The following is a 19247-nucleotide window of genomic DNA, read 5'->3' as shown; positions in this document are numbered from 1 at the left end:
CACTCACATACAATCTTATCCAACCCAAGATAATGACTATTAAGCATTTTGGTCAATTTCCTTTAGTTTCTCGTCGTTATGCTGGTTTAACTAAGTAACTATCATTTACTACGATAAACATTTTGTGTAAATGTTTTCCTGGCTGCACAAGAACAATGGCAATAGGGCCTCTGTTTACGGAGTGCTGGTTCATGCCCAGCACCATGCTGCCCGCCCTCCTCCACCAGTGGACATGCCATGCTTGACTCACCCTTGTTCTCTGGCCAGGCTTGTAGGTTGTGTGTAACCTCTCACATCCAGTTCAGGATTCAGATTTATTTTTAAACACTACAACAAAAAGCCTATCTTCAAGGTTTTCAATATCCCCATTTAGGGAATTTATAGCTCTTGGGGTTTTTTTGTTTTGTTTTGTTTTGTTTTGCTGAGGAAGATTCACCCTGAGCTAACATCTGTGCCAATCTTCCTCTATTTTGTATGTGCGTTGCTGCCACAGCATTGCTGCTGACAAATGGTGTAGGTTGGTGCTGGGGAAGTGAACCCAGGCCGCCAAAGCAGAGCACACTGAACTTAACTACTAGCCTATAGGGTCAGCCCCTTGCTTTTCATTTTTTCACTGCAAGCAGGTAAAATATTTCCTGCCTTAGACTTGAGAATTAAATCCCAACAATGGGGTGGATGAGAACCGGTGAGGAGGTTGCATGTTGGAGAGGGAGAACAGGGGAGAGTCTTGCTGCAGGCTTGGGGTGCCAAGATCTGGTCACTCAACAAAAATAGTGTGGCTGAGGCAGGGTGAGATCTGAGAGTGCCTCCAATCATGTGGAAGGAGCAGAGGGCTGGAAGAGACCAAGAACACAAAAATTTCCTTCCTGGGCCAGCACTTCCTGCTTCCCTCACTGGGCTTGTTGCTCCATTTCCACCGGAAGTCCAGGTTCTACGCAGCAGCCCATCTTACAGTTCCAAGGGAAGCCTGTACTCTGAGTCTATCCATATTCCTCTCCTCAGTTCTTCCCTCCCACCACTCTTTCAAATGCTGCCACCATGATGGTCCAGCCAATCACCTCCTACTGACAATGAATTCTCATCTCTGTCCTAATCTTTTCCCCTCCTGTACCTCTTTCTGGAGACTTCCTGTATCCATCGTCCTTCTCTCTCATCTTTGAATTAACATCTACCTCTCTCTCTACCCACTCACACTTCTTCCCCTTAAATTACAACCAGGTTCAAGTGCTCATCTGTTACTCTAAAATAAAACAAGAATCTCCTCAAGCATCCGCTCCCTGACCACCTCCCCCTCACGTTCCATCCAATATCTCTACTTCTCTCCTCCTACCCACTTCTTGAAAAAGGTGACCTTCCTTCTCTGCCTACTTCTTGGACATCTCCTTGTCCTGAGACTGCACCCCCAATGGAGACGCAAATCACCCAAGTCGACGTGCTTTTCTCAGCTCTCCTTCCATTTGACCTCCGAACGGTGGAGGCTGCTGGCCACAGCCTCTCTGTAGCCTCGCACTTGCCTGGCTTCCCTGAGCCCATGTCCTCAAGGATGCTGCCTCTTCTTCCCGCCCCAACTGTGCTCTCCCTCGGGCTTTTTTTGATCTTGCCCCCTTGGGTGACTCATCTGCTCCCAGGACTTCAGCTACCACCTCTGTGCACCCATCTCCTAAGTCTAAATCTCTAGCTCTGACCTTTCTCCTAAGTTTTAATCCTGTTTTTCTCTACAGCTTGCTGGTCAACTCACATGTTTGCCCTGGCCACATCTCATCATTTTCCCAGCTCATCATATTTCATCATCGTACCTCATCAGCATATCTCATCATCTCCCGACTAGTGGCATTACTATCCTCCCCAGAAACTAGATCTCAATGTCACCCTCTTTCTCAACCAGGTGGAAGCCAAGTGGAAACCATGACCCAGTGACTGCAGCCCTGTGACCTCCCTCCGCTGTGTCTCTTCCCCATTGTTTCCCTGGTCACCTCCACCTCTCACCTGGACACTGCTGATGCTCCTCAGCTGCTCACCTTAACTTTGGACTTTCCCAACCGCCATTCAGCCCCATACTCCTGCCTTCAAACAGAAATCATCCTGAGTTTCCTGCTCAAAGACAATAACTGACTCTCGACCACCTCTAGATCAAAGCCCAAGATCTGTGTGGCAGTCAAGGTTCCAGCTGATCCTTCCAGCCCCATCTTTTATCCCCTCTCTTGCCATGTACCCTTGCTTCTAGCTATACCAGAACATTTACCATTTCTGGACACTCCTTGCCCATCTCTGCCCCAAACCTTTGCTCACACAGTCGTTTATTTCTGATGGGCCCTACATCACAATGGTAGGAATTCTTCCCGTCCTTCAAGGCCCAGCTCAAAACTATGCTTCTCCTGAACCCACCTTGTAGGAACTAATTTCTCGCTCTCCCAAATGCCCTTTGACAGCAGTTATAACCTCCCCATTATGAATTATATGTAGCGAGTCTGTTAACCTTTGCTTCTCCAACTGGCCTGCATGGGCTTTGTGCTCTGGACCCTGGCTTCCTGGTCCCTGTTCGGTAAGTGTATTCAGCTCTCTTCCAGATGCCGCTCTCAAAGGGCACAGGATGCATAGCACAGCGCCCAGCCTTCCTCGCTTCCCAGATGATGTGTTCCCTATGGAGGGGCCTTTGGGTGGGGTGGGGGAGGGGGAAGAGGACCCTCACCCAGACACACACACAGCTGTGCACAGTGACCTCCCATTGACCTGCAGGTCCACATGTGCATACACGAACAGCTGCACACACAGATTTGCACCAATGCAGTGACCTGCATCTTTTATTTCATACTCATACACACACCACAGAGACACCTACCACACAAAGGTTTATGTTTTGCATGTCCACTACTCTCCCCAACACAGACCCTTTCTTTCCTGCCCTGTATCTACCCATTGACATGTCAGCAGACAGTGGAGAAAATCCAGGAAGCCAGCCTCAAACTATCCTAAGGGGTTCCTTTTCTCCCAGACCTGAGGATGTGGTCATCTTGGGCAGGCCCATTCGTCCCAGCTTTCCTTCCCTCTTTCCCATGCAAGGGGCTGGCTAATTTGCCATCACACCCCTGCTCATCATTCGTGAATTCACTAAGCCCAGGAACCTCCCAGGGTAACAAGCTTTAAATGTCCATATACTTTATTGGTTATTTTACAAAGGCAAAAATAGTAAATGCTTGTTGAAAGGTAAAAAGTAAAATGCCCTTGAAACTGTTGACAGGGATCGCCTCGCATAGGGGGCTGTGAGGAGGGGCATGCGAGACTGGAGGCAGACTTTCATGTTTCTCTTACAATTATTTATGTGAGTTCATGCATGTTTCAAAAATAAAAGCAAAACCAGAGAAGGTGCCAGGAAATAACAGTCTCCTCTCCACTCCCCCCACATGTGGCTGAGGTTCCTGAACCACGCACAAACTAGCTGGACCATGTCCTGGGGACTCTGATGAACGATGAAGGAAGACTGGAGGGCAAGGCCATGGGGAGTCCCCCCTCTCAGTGAGATGGGGGCTCAAACATCAGAGGCTGATGGCCCTAAGCCCAGCTTGGGATTCCCAGGGCCCAGTATACTGGTGGCTTTTTCCCCCACAGGGCCCCAGGTCCTTCATAGGGTCTAGGGGAAGAGAGATGCCCCAGTTTGGCTCATGGGGTGAGGTGGGGTCTTGAGACAATGTATGGATGCTCCCAGCAAGGCCCTTGAATGGTGGGCATAGAGGCACATGGAGGAAGAGTCCTATGAGCCTTTGCGAAGAAGCAAATTAGCAGGCCTGGTCAGGTCCCCGGGTGCAGGTGGCCTCTGAGGAGCAGTGAGGCTGCACCCTAAGGCAGGCATCGCCAGGTGAGAAAGGACCCTGGAGGACGGGCTTGCAGGATGGGTCGGGCAGGAAGGACGGGGGACAGTAGGGAGAGCCCAGGATCGTACAGGACTCTGAGGTGAGGCAGACCTGTGTGCACGAGAGTGTGAGTGTGCACATACCAGAGTGTGTGCTAGTGTGTACACACATATGTGCGTGCATGTATGCACATACACACAGGAGGGGCACAGAGCTCTGATAAAGGGCAGCTTGGCTGAAGCATCTGGCTGGTGTGGGGGAATCAGAAGAAAACAGGTGACTTGGGGTCTGGCTTTGCCAAGTGGGGCCTGGCACTAAAGAGATTCAGAAGGCGAGGCGGGCAAGGGCTGTCTCTCTGTAACCGGGTGCTGAGGCTGAGAGAGGAAGCCTGCCCTTCTGCCTGGTGGGGCTTTCCCATTTTGACAAATATGATGAAAGCAAATGGCAATGCATGAAGGACTTCTTTCTCCTGGTGTGGAGTTCAAAAAGCATTTTTATGAGCATGTGACAGTGGTCCTTTCCTGAGGGCTGCGGCAGAGAGAAAATGGGCTATGGGCTATGTCCAGTTCCCATTTCACCTACTGTAACCCCGAAGCGTCCTCTGCCTGGGCCAGGCTGTGGTGGTCAGTGGGGAGTGGAGGGCAAGATACGGAGCTCAGGCCCAGGGCCTGTCATGCAGGGCACGAGACTCCACCCCCGCCCCTGCCTCAGAGAAGGTAACGCTGCTGTCACAAGCTCAGAAAGCTCAGGCACTTACTTCATGGTGATGGTGTTGAAGAACCAGGAATAGAAGCCCTGGGGAGAAAGGAGAGAAAGTGTGAGAAAATCCAGGCTGGGCCTGTCCCACCCAGCTCTGGGGACCCAGGCGGCCGGAAGCCGAGTCTTGACGGGGCCTCCTTCCCAGGCGAGAGGCAGCGAGAAAGAGCCTGAGTCCTGGAAGGAAGCCGGCTCGGTCCAGAACCAGCGGTGACTGCTGAGGGAGATGTCTCCCCAGAAGTGAGTTGACATTCCTGCCATCCGGCATCCTCTCATAGGAAATCAGGGCTCAGAGGGTGGGCTTCGGACCGGAGGGAGAGAAGGGACTCTTTCTGGGGGGGACATTTGGTGCTTTCCATCTGTCTGGCATTGCTTCCTTCTGGGAAATGCCCCTCCCCCATGCATATGGCCCAGGGGGGCTGTCCATCAAGTAGGCATCTACCACGAGCGGTCAGTTGACCAACGGGAGCATGACCCAAGTGAGGCCAATTAAAATTCTCTTAGGGGATTGATACGGGTGTTGGGAAAGGTTTCTCTCCCTCTGGGTTCCTGCACCTCTGTAAACACCATGAAGTCAGGAGTGGCTTGGTGCTGTCTTTGATGCCACATGCAGGAGCTTGTCTGAGAAAAAAAGCCAGCTCAGAGGATAGAGGAACAGAGAGGGAATCCTGGTGGCAATGCTGGACTTCCTGGATCTAGCTGTACCTGAAGCAGCTGCTTCTCCCGGATTTCCCCACACTCAAGCCGCACATTAGCCTTTTCTTGTAACACTAGTTTGAGCTGGGCTTCTTCTCTTGCCTCTGAGGGTCCTGTTGATTGTGCCTTTTTCTTGGGGTCTTGCTGTCTGGACTTTATGGGTGGTGGGGAAAGGCAGCCTTGCCATGGGGGTGCTGGGAGGGCCTAGAGAGGGAGTCAGCTTGCAAAGAGCATACATGAGGTGGGCTGAGACCCATGGCTCTAAGGCTGCCAGATCGGGTAGCTGGTTAAATTACCCTGGCATGTTCTTCCTTCTGGGATCCTGGGGGGTTTAGCAAAATCTTGGAAAAGGCTGCAGCTCTTGATTGGCCCCATTTGGGTCACGAGCACATCACTGAACCAGCCAGGCCCCCTCAGTTGACAGTCCTAGAACCACACGGATTGGGGAAGCGGTATTTCCCAAAAGGAAGCAATGAGGGGCAGGCAAGCAAGAAACAGAAAGAAGGTCCTTGCTCCCTTCGGCATAAGGCCAACTTCTAAGTCCTGTCCCTGTGCTGGGTTGACTGACAGTAGGAATGCCCACCCGGGGAGTGTCCACCTCAAGTGGGACCATTTCCCCAGCTACGTCCTGGGGAAGAAAAATGAAGACAGATGCCAAGGTACGAGTCAGAGCAATGAAGGGGAACAGCATGATGGTGGCAGCAGGGACTGCGAAAGCCCCCAGGGAGGGGTGGCCTGCTAGACAAGAGCTGGGCTGAGAGTCTGGCCACCCCTCCCCGTGTGGAGTGTCTTTCTCCACTGCCCACCTCTGGGCAAACAGGGGGGCAATTTGCTAAGGGAGCTAGTGATTTCGTTGATGGCCCCTAAGGATTATGCACAGTAGAGGACACACGTCCCCGGGAGTCATATCCACCCCTCTCAAGACAGGTGAACAGGCATACACCACACATGGCCACACATGCCCTGGAATTCATACCGCGCAGGACTGTCCAGAAAAAGGTGGAGGTCGTGAGCAGAAGTGTGACCTACGCACCCATGAAAATTACATAGAAACAGATGTGCAAGCGCATGTGTGACTATCTCTCTTTCTCTCTCTCTCTCTCTCTCACACACACACACACACAAACACACACAGAGGGGCTGAGATGCAGATACCACTGCCCTCTTCTCCTCACCCCTGCAGGAAATGGCCACCAGCTCCCAGGAGCCAGCTCAGCCGACAAGAATGGGTGGCAGTGATCAGTTCTTTGCACCTATCTTGGTGGCCCCATCCTCCCACTCCCGCCACATGGGGTCATGACCCCTGCCCTGACTTGCACAGGTCACCATGGTGAGACCCCTTTGCTTTGCCCACACCGCTCAGCCTGGCTGTGCCCCGCCATCCTGGCTGGAGCATGGCAGGCCACCTCAGCCCACTGGCCCTCCTTGTCCAGTTTCTATACTCTTCAGTTTGACTGCCCCATCGCTGCCATAATGATTTATCTTCTCAGATGTTTTTAAAATAAAATGACCTTTTTGTCATTGTCCAAAAAGAAAAAAAACCCAACCAAGTGATGTTTCTAAAAATAAACCTGAGAGCCACCTTGCAAGGCCAGTGTGACTGTCCTTATTCTGTGGAGGAACCCCCAGGGGAAGAGCTTGCCTGAGGCTCCCTGCTCTGTTCGGGGCAGATCCCGCAGGTAAGGGGACCCAGTCTCTGGGAGGAATACGGCTCGACTCACTCAGAGCATCCAACAAATATGTATCAGATGCGAATTACACGACAGGCTGGACTGGGTGCTCGGACAATGGTGAGCAAGAGCAGGCCAGCGACTGCTCTCCCTGGGGGACCAGACACACTAGACTGATCGTGTGGGTGTATCATCACGGACTGGGTTATCAGCACTGAGGATAAGGAACGCATTTCCCATGAGTGTATAGAAAAAGATCTGGACCCCGATGAGGTGGACAGGGCTCCCTGGGGAAGTGATGCTTGAGCTGAAATCTGAACAAAGTGTGAGTCTGTTCACTCAGAGAGGGGCCAGAGGGGAGGGGGAGAGGGGAGAGCAGCTGAAAGGCCCTCTGGAGGGAAGGAGGTGGCACTTTTGAGGATCTAAATGATAGGCAATGTGGCTGGGGGTGGGGGAGTTGGGAGGAGAAAGTTGGACGACAGGTGGGCAAGAGGCCAAACTGTGAGACCATGGCAAGGCATCTGCAATGTATTCCAAGAGCATCAGAAAGCCATTAAAGGGTTACACGGGGGAATGGTTGTGTCCCTGTTCATGGGGATTGCTCTGAATGAGGTAGAGGGCAAGTGTGGACCTAAAGAAGTCAGTCGGAGGCTACCACCATCATCAAGCAAGAAACTGATGGAGGCCTGGACGGGGGGATGGTGGGAGAGGTGGAGAGAAACAAAACTGGGAAGGTGAAAAGCACACAGCTTGGGAATGAACTGGCCAGGCCTGGGGGCCTGGGCAAGAGCCAGGGGTGCAGCTGGGGGTGGTGGGAAGAGTCTGAGACCAGGGATGTAGGGGCAGGCGGATGTGGAGGGAGATCACGGCGTCCTGCGGACATATTGAATCTGAAACGCCTTTACAACGTCCACGTGGAGAGAGTTTGAAGGCCACTGGATAAATGGGGCTGGGGCCTAGAAGAAGGTTTAGCAGGAGACGGAAATTTAGGAGGGATTGGGGTAGAGGTGGCAACTGAAGCCATGAGCGTGGATGACGTTGCCCTGGAGAGAGAGAGTGAAGAGCAAGAGGGAGAGTCTGGGATCAGCGGTGGGGACGCCACGTGTTGAGGAGGAGCAAGGGGACAGAGGAGGAACAGAGAAGGCAGAAGGAAAACCCAGAGAGCACAACGTCATAGAAGCAAATAGAAGGGCTTATTCAAGAAGGGGAGGTGGTTATAGGGTCAGAAGTTTCTGAGACATTAGATGAGAACAGAGGAAAGTCCATTGGATTTCATGGCATGGGACCATAGATGACCTCGGGGGCTGTCTGGATGGAGTGGTGGGAAGTGTGGTGTGGAAGCCACATTTGAGGGGGTTGAGGAGTGAGTGGGAGGTGAGAAGATGGAGACAGCCAGCCTAGCCCACTCTCGCAGGAATTTAGTTGTGACGGGGCAGAGGAGACAGGCAGTCGTGCGGGGTGTGGCATGCAAGGGAAGTTCTCATGGCTCCCTTCCTCTGCACTCAGGTCCCCACTCAAATGCCATCTGCCCAAGACCATCCCTGACCACCATCTGTAACACTTCAGCTCCATTCCGTTGCTGTTGAGTGCCTGCCTTGTCCCTTTTTTCCTTCATGCACTTGCCACCATCCCATATGCTTCTGTCTGGGTATTTCTGACCCAGGAAGAAAGTGCCACAAAGCAGGACTTGGTCTGTTTTGTTCACTGCCCAGTCCCCAGGCCCCAGACCTGTGGCTGGCACACGGCAGGTGCTCCAGAGCAACTGGCTGAATGAACAAGCTCAAGTCGGGGAGTGGCATTCGACAGGAAAGAGAAGGAAGGAGCAGACCGGGCTCCATCAGGCGGAGCTGGGTGGTGGAAGGTTGAGCAAATCCCTGCCTGACATCTCGAATCATCTGTGTGAGTCCTTGGCTCAGAGTGGGGGTTTGGGGCAGGATTGGGGCTGCGAGAACAGTTGGAGGTTTGAGAAGAGCAGAAAATTAGTTTTAAAAATCCATTTAATGGGGCTGGCCCCGTGGCCGAGTGGTTAAGTTCGTACGCTCCGCTGCAGGCGGCCCAGTGTTTCGTTGGTTTGAATCCTGGGCTCAGACATGGCACTGCTCATCAAACCACGCTGAGGCGGTGTCCCACATGCCGCAACTGGAAGGACCCACAACTAAGAATATACAACTGCGTACCGGGGGGCTTTGGGGAGAAAAAAGAAAAAAATAAAGTCTTTAAAAGAAAAAATCCATTTAAAATATTAGAACTAGCTAACACTTACTTGGCACCCTAGGAGGTAGGTATGGTTAATATTTCCATCTCTCTGATGGGGAGACTGAGGCTTGGTAAGGCTGAGGAAGTTGTCCAAGGTCACATTGTTAGAAGTGGTTGGGCCTGGCTGACTGCCAAGCCCCTGACAATGAGCATGCTCCTTCCGGCACATGCCAGGACTGCCTGCCCAGAGCCGGGACCCAGACTCACCTTGTCCTTGTGTTCCATCTCCAGGGAAATATCCGAGGGAGACGTCTTCTCACTCTGCTCCCCATAGATCAGCGAGGTCAAGCTGCCGGCCAGGAAAGGCAGCGGGGTCGGGGGAAAAGGAGAGAAAAGGCCTCAGGGGCCTGCCTTGCTGTCTCCCCCGCACCCTGGGCCTGGGCCGAGGGCTGCAGGCCCCTCTTGCCCAGCAGCAGACACACCTCAGCTCGTTTGCTGAGCACACAGCTCTGGGTACAGACATTAATCACCCCTGTCGCCAGGTGCCTAACACATCTTGGGAGTCATGGGATCCAGAAAGTCTGAGACCTGAGAAAAATGTGGCCTCACACCCAGAGATGGCTGGCCTCCAAGTTCCCTTCGTTCAGGGAGGGCCAGAGCAGGGGCAGGGCTGGGGAACAACATGCGACCTGCTGACGAGACACCTGCTGCAGCTTGAGCACTGGGCAGAGCCGTGTCCTGGTCATGGTGGCACATTCCCCACGGGAGCAAGCCGCTCGCTAATCCTGACCCCCATCTCTCCTTACCTGTCATTGTGTATCAGCAGAGCCAGGCGCCCGTAGTCCCACGCAGCTTTCCGGAGGAAGGAGTAAACCAAAATGATGACCTGCAGGCCAAGAAAGGCGAGATGGGGCAAGAGAGCTGATGGATGCCTCCCGCTCGGCCCCTGGGCATGCAGGGCATTCCCATGGCGGAGAGCCTGTCCTTGAGGTCCCCGGGGGCTCCTTGGGGCTCCCCCACTAGGTGGCCTGCTCTGTCAGGGAACAGACTATGCCTTTTTCAACTCTGGATTCCCAGTGCCCAGCAGTTTCCTGACACAGAGTGGATGCTCAGAGTTTTTTGGATGAAGGTGCTGGTGGCATGTTTAGAGCTCTCGGACAAGAACACTCCTTGGAGAAAGCAGCAAAGGGAGAGAGGGAGGCCCAAGGGCACTGGCCTTTGGACAATGGCACATGAAAGAGAATCTTAGCAATTCTGCCCTTTCCTCCAGCCTCCTCTTCCCTGAGGCCCACCCACTCCAGCTTCCCTGGGCAGGACTGGCCTTCAGGGAGTTCCCACTGCTGTGGCTGGTGTCCAGTTGGACCACCGAAGCCTCTGCTGCATCACTGTCTGCCCACCGCAGTGCCCAGGACTCACCACCCACAAGATGCAGTTGAGGAACAGCACGGTAGGGATACCCCCGAAGGGCTGCCCCTGCAGGACCGTGTTCCGAGAATGGAAGCAGTCGGCCGCCGACATGTTCCTTGTCTTTTCCACCGTGTTCAGGTCACCCGGCAAGACAGCCATCCTGGGAGGCTCCCTGGTGAACGGAGGGGTGTCCAGGTCAGACACGAGCGCTCGCCCTCACTAGGCAAAATGCAGAAGCCTGCTGGGGAGGTGGGGGGAGGTGTGCTCAGTGCGCTTCAGACCCAGCGCCCAGTGCCAGCCTGTAACTGGTCAAGGCAGGAGGTCAGCCCTGCCACAGCCCACAGCCCTACCCTGTACGAGAACAGCTTCTTCACACTGAGGGCTGCGATGACAGGTGAGCCTGATTCCCCGGGAGCATTCTTATTTTGATCACTTCATCCCTTTACAAAAAGAGTTGTAAAATGCTCATCCAAATGGGTCTCCCTACGTCTACCTTTGTGAAGCTTTTCTTGTATATAAATAAAGAAACTTCCCAAAGGTGGGTCAGGTCTCAGAGTGAAAATATTCAGTTTGGAGGATGGAACCACTGCATTCAGGGGACGCCGCACAGATGGGGCTCGCTGACGATCACCTCTAACATCCTAGGATGCTCTGGTCCAGTTTCCAGGAAAGGCAATGGCTCCTAAGACTAAATTAAGTATGGATGTGTATGCCTGGCACACAGCAGTGACTCAGTAAACGTTACTGTCTTACCTCGAACTAACCAGGGAGATCAGCACCTGCCTGGGGACCTGAGCCAATCCAGCGAGCCTGAGCATCTTGGTAAGACTCAAATGCAGGGCTCACGGTCACTGGCATCAATGTTCTTCAGGCATGGACAAGAGTGGAAAGTGCAGGTGAAAACTGGAAGTGACAAGTAGCTGCTTGGACTTATCTACAAGGTTGTTCTGATTTCAAAAGATCACTCGTTTTGGCTCCAGCCCTCATCTCACCCTAGAAACTCTTCTCTCCAATTTGAGAAACGGAGGCTTGTTCATTCAGTCACTCAACAAACATTTGGTGAACAACTGCTTTATGCCAGACTAAGGCTGGTGATGCATCTGTGAACAAGACAAATAAAATCCCTCCCTTGTGGGATTCTAGTGGGAGGAGCAGTGCAGGGTGAGGGTGAGATTAGAGCTGTAGAGAGGGTGGTTAGGGAAGGTATCACTGAGAGGATGACATTTGAACAGAGACTTGAAGAGAGGGAGCAAACCATGTAGCTGTGGGAGGTGGGGGGAGGGGGCACTTCAGACAGAACAAAAGGCCCAGGGTGCAAGCTTGCCTGGAACATTGAGGAAGAGCCAATAGACCAATGTCACTGGACAGGGTAGAGCTAAGGGCATGGGGAGGGGAGGTTGAGCCAAGGAGTGACATGAATGACTCAGGTTTTAAAGGCATCACTTTGACCCTTGCACTGAGAATGAATGGGGGCAAGCAGAGAAGGAGACACAGAGAGGTCACTTAGGAGGAAGTTGTTACAATCCAGGCAAGAGATATGGTAGCCTGGACCAGGATGGAAGTAGTCAGATTTTGGAAATATTTTGAAGGTGGAGTCAACCAGATTTGCTGATAGATTGGATGGGGAGTGTGAAAGAGAGGAGCCCAGGACGACTCGGAGGTGTTTGGCCTGAGCAACTGGGACAACAGAGGTGCTGTTATTGGAGGGGAAAGACAGGACGTGCAGGGTGGGAAGCACAGGGTGGTGGGGAGATCGGGTGTTGGGTCTCGGACACACTAAGATGTCAAGCGGCTGGCTGGATATGTGAGTCCACAATTCAGAAGAGAGACTGGAGACGTGGCTGTGGGCATCAGCAGCCTGTGGATGACTGTTGGAGGTGCAGGACTGGATTGCTGAAGCAGCGAGTGTAGGGTGAGGTTCAAGGTCTGAGTCTTGGGATGCTCCACTACATAGAGGCTGGTAGATGAGAAGGAACCAGAAACAGAGACTGAGAAGAGCAGGCAGTGAGGAAGGAGGAACAGCAGGAGAGGGGGGTACCCTGGAAGCCAAATAAAGAAAATGTTTCCAGAAGGGAGGGACCAGTGGTGTTGATGTAGTCAGGTAAGATGAAAACCGAGAATTAGCGCAGTTAAGGCATTGTGGGGGTTATTGGTGGCCAGACTAGAAGAGGTCCAGGAAAGAACGACAGGAGAGGGACAGGAGCCAGAGGGCAGGAAAACTCTGGAAGAGTAAGGAGAGGCAGAAGTGGTTAGGATGGGGGAAATGGCAGCACAGTGTATGCTGATGGGAATGATCTGGTAGAAAATAAAAATGTGGTGATGAAGGAGAGAAGATGACTCGCTGGCGCAATGTGTGGATGGGGGCGGGGGCGGGAACTAGAGCACGGGCGGAGAACATGGCCTTCACCGAGGGCCGGAATGCTGACCCACGGGAGCAGGAGGGGAGGCAGGGGTCCTGGTGGAGCCTGGGGACGCCCTCTCCCACTGCTTGTACCTTCTCAGTAAAAGAGGAAACAAGGTCTCAGATGAGTGCACGCTGGTGCTGGCGGGCAGCCGTGGGATGTTTGAGGACAGGAAAAAAGGTAGCAACAGAAGTCCAGAGGAGTGAGCGAGTGGCTGGATTAGGGGAACGCAGTAGGCTTGGCAGGCAGCACTAAGGACCATTGAGATTCAGGGTCTTGAATGTACAATAGGAGCAGCGAGACCCCCGTGCCTTTCCCCAGCTGCATTCACATGCATGGCTGCAGGAGTGGAAGAGGCAGAAAGCCAGAGCTAATTGGGGTGGAGGTTTTCCCAAGCAGGTGTGAGAATGAGACAAGAGGGCTGACGGTATATGCAAGAGAGTAATTTTAATTATTGGCCACAGAATTTGAGCGAGGTGAGGAGAGGAAGGAGACACGAGATGGGTGAGGAACAGCGAAAGGTGCTGGAGTTCTGGGGGGTAGAAGAATTGCTGGGGACCAGAGGGTGTGAGCTGACAGACAAGAAGCGGCTGTTGGAAAACGAGCTGGGCGACACCGAGATGATGAAGAAGGGATGGCAGTTGTGGGTAGTGATAAGGTCTAGGGCATGACCATGGAGTGAGCGGCTGAGCAGGGAGGGCAAGGAACTGAGAGGACAGTGTGTCGGAAGGACCCTCTTCGGGGATATGTGGAGGTTGAAATCAGTTAGAATGAAGACAGGGAGAGTACCGAGTGACAGTGGAAACTGAACTCTTCAGAGAAGAAGGGGAGTGATCTGGGGGGAGGGGTTGATGCCTGTGAAAAAGAGGGGAGTAGGATGTCTGGGCTGACGCCTGTGGGTCCAAGATGGGGGGCTTTAGTGGACAGGAAGGAGGAAGAGTCTGGAAGTTGCAAAGAAGAGCTAGAAAGACATCCCATTTCTGGGCCAGCGGTGTTCAAGAGAAATAGAAACCACTCCGAGAGGGTGTTAAGGGTCCTGGGCTCCTGGGGAGTCTCGGGTTTCAGTTCCCAGTGAGAAACTGAGGGACTAAGGAGCTGGGGGTGCTTCTGGGCACCGTGGGCTCTGTGACACTGAACCCCGGTTCCAACACTTGCTTGCTGAGTGACCTCAAGCAAGCTACTTGTCTCCACGCCCCAGCTAACTCATCTGGAAATGGGGATGGTGTTAGCAATTAGCACCCACCTCACAGTGCTGTTAAGAGGAATAAGTGGATTGAGATTTGTCAATTGCGGAGAACCGTGCCTGGCACACAGGAAGCATCACATAGATATTTGTAAAATGGAAAGTGGATGCGGAGTTCCAGGGGGCACAGCGGAACAGTTTCAGGAGTTGGGGAGGGTTGGGAGATGGGGATGGAGAAGGGAAAAAAGGAAAAAGGAATGGCATTCAGGAGAGCAGAGGTGGCCTGGGAGCTGGAGCTCCCAGTGCTAACTGACAAAAATAGGGAGAGGGGGTATCATGAGATGAGTCCTGGAAAAAGGAAGGAGAGCACAAGAACTCGCCCTCCTACCCACCAGATCAGCATCTAACCGGATCAGGGAGTCTCCTGCCTCTTTTTAAGTTTCCCCACTTTTGCTCCCCTCTCTTTCTGCCTAGGCTGACCACCGTTTTATGACCCCAGGTCGCTGGTTACCTCATTTACACTAACATGTTCAGCCAAATGTAAACCTGTAATAGTTCACATCGAACACAGTACAGTTTAACAGTAAGCCCTCTGCCAGAGGGTCAGAGCAGCAGCAGTGGCATTTGGGGGTCTCTTGGCGGATGGGGCCGCATCTCAGCCGTCGCGGCATCCCGGTGAGCTGCGGCAGGAAGCTACAGTTCTGCGGGTGGCCACTGGGGGGAGCCCGCGCTGAGGAAGCCGGTGGAAAATGGGGGAGGGATGCGGAGCCCGCGAGGCAGAAGACCTTGGTGAGACTTCTCCTACCTGAGTCTGCGCTCAGTGAGGTTCCTAGTCACGCCTGGAGGCTCCACTCAGCTAGGGGCTGCTGCAAAAGAACAAAAGCAGTGTAGAGACCACGACACTTAGGGACCCAGGACGGCTTCGCTGGCCACATCATCCCTCAGGGCCCCTTTTCTCATTTTTAGGCTCAGGCTGCTCCTCCTTTATCACAGGCGTGTTTTGCAAATAGTTTCTCTCAGTCTGTCGCTTGTCTTTCACTTTCTTCAAGGCGTCTTTTGAAGCACCAAAGTTTTAAACTTTGACAAAGTCAAATTTATCAAATTTTTTTTTATGGATCATGCTTTTTGGTATTGTATCTAAGAAACCTTTGCCTAAGCCAAGGTCTTAAAGATTTTCTCCTGAACGTGTTATAGTTTTAGCCCTTCCATTGACGTCTATGATCCATTTTGAGTTAATGTTTGTGACCGGTGTGAAGTAAGGGTCTAAGTTTGTCTTTTCGCATGTGGCTCTCCAGTTGTCCCAGCACCATTGGTTGAACCCTCCCCTTTAAAATGAGGGGCACAGCTTAAGAAGGCCCTCTCAGGGCTGCTGGGGACTGGAACCAGGCCAAGGATGTGAAAGCACTTGGTGAACTGCTACACAACCACAGGACATGTGACTGTTGTTATAATTTGCTAAGACTCTGCGTGATGAGGGGAGAGGAGGGGTCCTGGGCTCTGAAGAGCTCTGGCTTCCATCTGACTCTAAGCAGGGTTGAGTGCTGGATGCTGCTCTTTTCTCCCTCATTCTCTGTCATTCCAAAAGCATCTCTCCCTCCTCCTCTCCCTCCCTCCCTTTCTTCCTTCCACAAAGAAGGGTTGAATACCTACCATGAGCCAGGCATCATGCCAGGCTCTGGGGGCCTGGCAGACCCCATTCCCACCTGCCCGAGGCTCCCAGACTCACTGGGGAGACATGCAAGCATGCAAGGTACACACCACCGCACACTCTGATAGCCCAATAGCCCAGGTGAAAGGAGCCATGGGAAGGGACCTCCCTGGAGCAGTCTGAGAAGGCTTCTGTGAGGGAGGGACCTCCAAGTGGAGGTGGGAGGAGGTGTGGGAATCAGCACACTGCGGTGGGGAAGCGTGGGCAGAGGGAACCGTGTTGGACTCAGAGGGGAGACTGAGCATGGCGTTTTGGGAAAGTGAAAAGGAATAGTCATGGCTAGTGTGTAGGACGGATCACTGGCTTGCCTTTCATCTGCTTATTCATTCATTCAACAAGAATTCATTGTGTATCTACTCTTGCCAGGCCCTGTGTAGACCCTGGAAGTACAAATGTGAGGTCGTTTTCAGAAAGCTCACAGGCTTTGGGATATGGGGAGAGGATCACTGTTGGGAGGCCTGGTCCAGTTGCTGTTCTGCCTGGGAGGACCCCCAGCTACAAGGTCCCAGCCTCTAAGCTCGGAGGCAAGGGGAAATGCATCTAGCAGGGTTGGGTCGGGTGCAGGCTTTCAGCTCACCTGGCTGCCCAGCCCAAAGGGGAGGTGAGGAAGAAGAAGAGAGAAGAGAGCCTCACCCCGCCCTCGCCACCCTCCTCAGCTTTGTTGGCAGCAAGTAGAGGCAGTAATGAGGGAGGCTGTTGCCGTGGAAACCTGGAGCAGCGCCCGCCTTTTGTTCTCACCCTAAACCATGCCTGGACCTTCCTTCTTTCTGGAAGGAAAGCTAGCTCTTGGGTGTGAAGGAGAGGGTCAGAAAGCTTTCCGGAGATCAAAGCACCAGCACTGGAAAGAACGAAACTTGAAAACCGAGCATGCTCAAGGAACACAGAGCAGGGGCACCAACCCGCCGGTGCAGGGGGCTTAGGGAACTCTTCCCTTTGGAGTCTGGGTTTCACAGCAGAGCACAGGGAGGCTGGTCAGGGCAGTAGGGAGCAGTGGGTTTTCTGCAGCCAGACTGTCTGGGCTTAAATCCCAGATCCACCCTTGCTAGCTGTGTGACCATGAACAGTGACTTCACCTCTCTGAGCCTCAGTTTTCAAATCTGGAAAGTGGAGGTAATAACAGCACTGTCTCCCAGGGTTGCTGTGAAGATGAAATAAGATCCTTCACATAAAGCCCTTCACACAGTGCTTGAGGAATACATGGGCTCAGTGTTCACTAGTACTGTCATCATCGTCATCAGCTTGTTTGTGAGATGGTGGAGAGGGGCCCAGACTGGACCATTCTGAGTTTCCTTCCACCTCCTCTGTTCTGGAACAGGCAAGAGGAGAGACGTGGAGTGTGGGAAGGGCTGTCCATTACCCCTCAAACTGCAGCCTGTACGTGGCTGTTGCCTCTGGTCCTCCTGTGCATGAAAAGCAAATGTCAGCCTTGCTTTGGGGCCAAGGAGGAGCAGCGAGAGACGGTGTCAATGCTGTTTGGTGAGTCAGGATTCTCCAGTCCCTTTCTCATCTGCACATCTTATCCGACGGGGGAGTGCACGGCCTTCCTCCTCTCCCCTTTCTCCCCCATCCTAACCTCCCATGGCAAAAGCTGGAGGCTTAGCAATCCTAGGCCTGGGCAAACTTTCCCTCAGCAACCGGGCAAAGGCTTTGAACAGAACTCACTTTGTCTTTATCACTCCTCTGGCCCGTCGCTCACTCCCAGGCTTCCAGACCTCGCCTGGTTTCAGCTACTGCTGTTCTAACTAGCTAGGCCACACTTTGCTCCCTGCTTTTCCTTCCAGGTGAGCTAGACATCTCAAGGCCAAGTCCTCTGTGTGAGGAGCCCAAATCCCAGAGCTAGGGTGGTCCAGGAAGACCAAGGAGGGGCCAATTTTATTAATAGTTAACATTTATTGAGCACTTACCATAGGATAAATACTTCCCATTTAAGTACTAGCTCAGTTAATCCTCACAAGTACCCTGGGGGGATGAATGAAAGAGAAAACTAAGGCCCAGAGATGTTAAATAACTTGCCTAAGGCCATAGTGCTAGAGCTGGTCCTTGAACCCAGGCAGTTGGTAACTCTCTGCTGGGCTACTTCCTGGGCCCTTTGGGTCTCTGCTGGGCTGGCAGTGCTGGGCTGGCAGTGCTGGGCTGGGGGCAGAGGAAGGGGATGCCCTCGCTCAAGCCCCATCCGGGGACAGAACATTTCCCAGCCTTCCAGGATGGTGCAGTGGAAAGTACTGTGGACTGAGCAGTCTCAGGAAAGCTGGGCTCTGGGCCATCTATGTGGCTTGGGGCAGGTGCCTTCCCTTCTCTGGGCCACAGCCTCATCCTCTGTAAGATGAGCAGTTTCAGTGGGAGGTCTCTAAGGGCCAGGCTGGACCTAGGATTCCAGATATCTCAGAGACACAGCCTGCATTTTCTGGCACTGCCCAGAGCCAACTCTGCTCCCCCCTCCCCATGAGTTCTCAGGAGCTGGTCCATCGGGCCTGCATTTTGATTTGGAGAGCAAATTGCTATAGCCATAGGCCACATCCTAGGAGAAGAAGCTGTGGGTGAGGAGACTCCACCTTCCCCTCCCAGCCCTGTCCCCCCGAGAGTGCACAGAGCCACAGCACCTGCCCCCCGCCCCCGCCATCTGGCCTTCTCAGTCTCTTCAATAATTCATCATCTTTTTGTTAACAACAGGAAAGATTATTTCCCATGGTTCTGGACCTTAAGTAAACTGGAGCTCCTGACCATGGCCACCCCTTCTTCTCTGGGTCTCTCTTCACATTCCTTCCGTGCCCTCTGCTCTCAGATCTTCCCTCCACCCTTTCCAGGACATCAGCACAGTGGCTCAGGTTCCCTCTCTCTGCTAGGGGGCAGGACACTGTGGAGGAGCAGCTAGGAAGGAGGTGTCACCCCGGTTAATGTCATCCCCCACACACCATGCCAGCTGGCCATGAATCTTTCCCTAAGTATCAGTGAGCCCTTCCTTGCTCTAAACTGCCCTTGAGTCTCAAGCACCCCATATATTCACAGCAAAAAATGGTTTGCCCAACTTTGCATATGAAGAAACTGGGTTGCCAGAGGGCTAAGAGATTTGCCTAAGGCTGGTGGATTTGGGATTAGAACTTGGGCTTTCTGGGACACGGGAATCACCTGGAAGGAGTTTACTGGATCCAGATACTCATGTCCCACTTCAGACTTGAAGAATGAGTCTCCAGTCAATTCTTATGTGCAGCCAGGATAAACACTAGCTTAAGATTCTCAGGGGTTTTTTGCAGCTAAATAAGGAATTCTAGAAGATCTGAAGGGTTTTCTGACTCTCCCTAAATAAGGAGGGAGGATGAAGAGATTTGGGGATAAAGGATAGAAGTTCAGGGCCCCTTAAATCATGTTGCAGTGGGGCAGCTC

The 19247-nt window shown here is 52.9% G+C and overlaps 1 protein-coding gene across 7 annotated transcripts in view; it reads right to left on the bottom strand.

Annotated features, from left to right (window-relative positions):
• Window positions 1–19247, bottom strand: part of TMEM63C (transmembrane protein 63C) — a 70219-nt gene that overhangs the window by 24587 nt on the left and 26385 nt on the right. For 3 of the 7 annotated variants that reach the window (XM_014840900.3, XM_014840897.3, XM_014840895.3), the window contains exons 3-7: window positions 14964–15024; window positions 10583–10745; window positions 9973–10052; window positions 9434–9515; window positions 4606–4643 (exon numbers count right to left, since the gene is read on the bottom strand). Coding sequence is in view for 6 of the 7 variants with exons in the window: in XM_014840897.3 (XP_014696383.2) it covers window positions 4606–4643; window positions 9434–9515; window positions 9973–10052; window positions 10583–10732 (350 nt within the window). In the remaining variant the exon portion in view is untranslated. Of the gene's footprint in view, window positions 1–4605; window positions 4644–9433; window positions 9516–9972; window positions 10053–10582; window positions 10815–14963; window positions 15025–19247 lie in introns of all 7 variants that reach the window. The other 4 variants (XM_014840899.3, XM_014840898.3, XM_044774095.2 and 1 more) reach the window with 4 other exon arrangements.

Source organism: Equus asinus, chromosome 7 (genome assembly GCF_041296235.1).
Source record: "Equus asinus isolate D_3611 breed Donkey chromosome 7, EquAss-T2T_v2, whole genome shotgun sequence".
NCBI classification, from domain to species: Eukaryota; Metazoa; Chordata; class Mammalia; order Perissodactyla; family Equidae; genus Equus; species Equus asinus.
Note: the sequence above shows the minus strand (reverse complement) of the source record. Positions and strands in the feature narration are given on the sequence as shown.